The sequence below is a fragment of the Gavialis gangeticus genome, unplaced genomic scaffold (genome assembly GCF_001723915.1).
Source record: "Gavialis gangeticus isolate Ggan-Ray unplaced genomic scaffold, GavGan_comp1, whole genome shotgun sequence".
NCBI lineage: Eukaryota > Metazoa > Chordata > Crocodylia > Gavialidae > Gavialis > Gavialis gangeticus.
In genome coordinates, this window is record NW_017729033.1 from 24,074,714 (window position 1) to 24,075,440 (window position 727).

General features: G+C 72.5%; 1 protein-coding gene across 1 annotated transcript in view; it reads left to right on the forward strand.

The window, feature by feature from the left end:
- HMX1 (H6 family homeobox 1) overlaps positions 1-703 on the forward strand; it is a 119,637-nt gene extending 118,934 nt beyond the window's left edge. The window contains exon 3 of the mRNA XM_019525810.1: positions 13-703. Coding sequence (XP_019381355.1) covers positions 13-495 — 483 coding nt within the window. The 3' untranslated portion in view covers positions 496-703. The remainder of the gene's footprint in view (positions 1-12) is intronic.
- Positions 704-727: the final 24 nt, after the last annotated feature.

Consider the following 727-nt stretch of genomic DNA (forward strand, 5'->3'; position numbering starts at 1 on the left):
CCGGGCGCGGAGCTGGCGTGCGGCAGCGGCGGCCGCGAGGAGGACGACCGGGCGGAGGAGCCGGACTCGGCGGAGCAGCGGGCCGCGGGCCGCAAGAAGAAGACGCGCACGGTCTTCAGCCGCAGCCAGGTCTTCCAGCTCGAGTCCACCTTCGACATGAAGCGGTACCTGAGCAGCGCCGAGCGCGCCGGCCTGGCCGCCTCGCTGCAGCTCACCGAGACGCAGGTGAAGATCTGGTTCCAGAACCGGCGCAACAAGTGGAAGCGGCAGCTGGCCGCAGACCTGGAGGCCGCCAGCGTGTCCCACTCCGCCCAAAGGATAGTGCGGGTGCCCATTCTGTACCACGAGAACTCGCCGGCCGGCGCCCTCGGCTTCCCCCTGCCCCACGTGTCCCCGCCGCTGGTGGGCTTTTCTAACGCTGTCACCTACCCCCTGGCCACCTTCCCCGCCGCCTCGGTCCCTTTCCTGCGGTCGCAGATGACCGGGCTCGTGTGAGGCCCCTGCCCCGGCCGCGGCAGCGGCCCCTCCTCCGCCTGCGGACTGCGGCTCCCCCCGCCCGCTCCTTCATGTCCTGCTTCCCAGTCGTTGAATTCGTGCAATAAACGTGCCGGGGGCCGAGCACCCAAAGAAGCGCAGCCCCTGGCCCCGTGGAGCCGGACACTCGCGCCCCGCGGCCGCCGGCGCAGCGCAGCGCAGCGCAGCAGGGCCGGGGCCGCCCGTCGGCCTG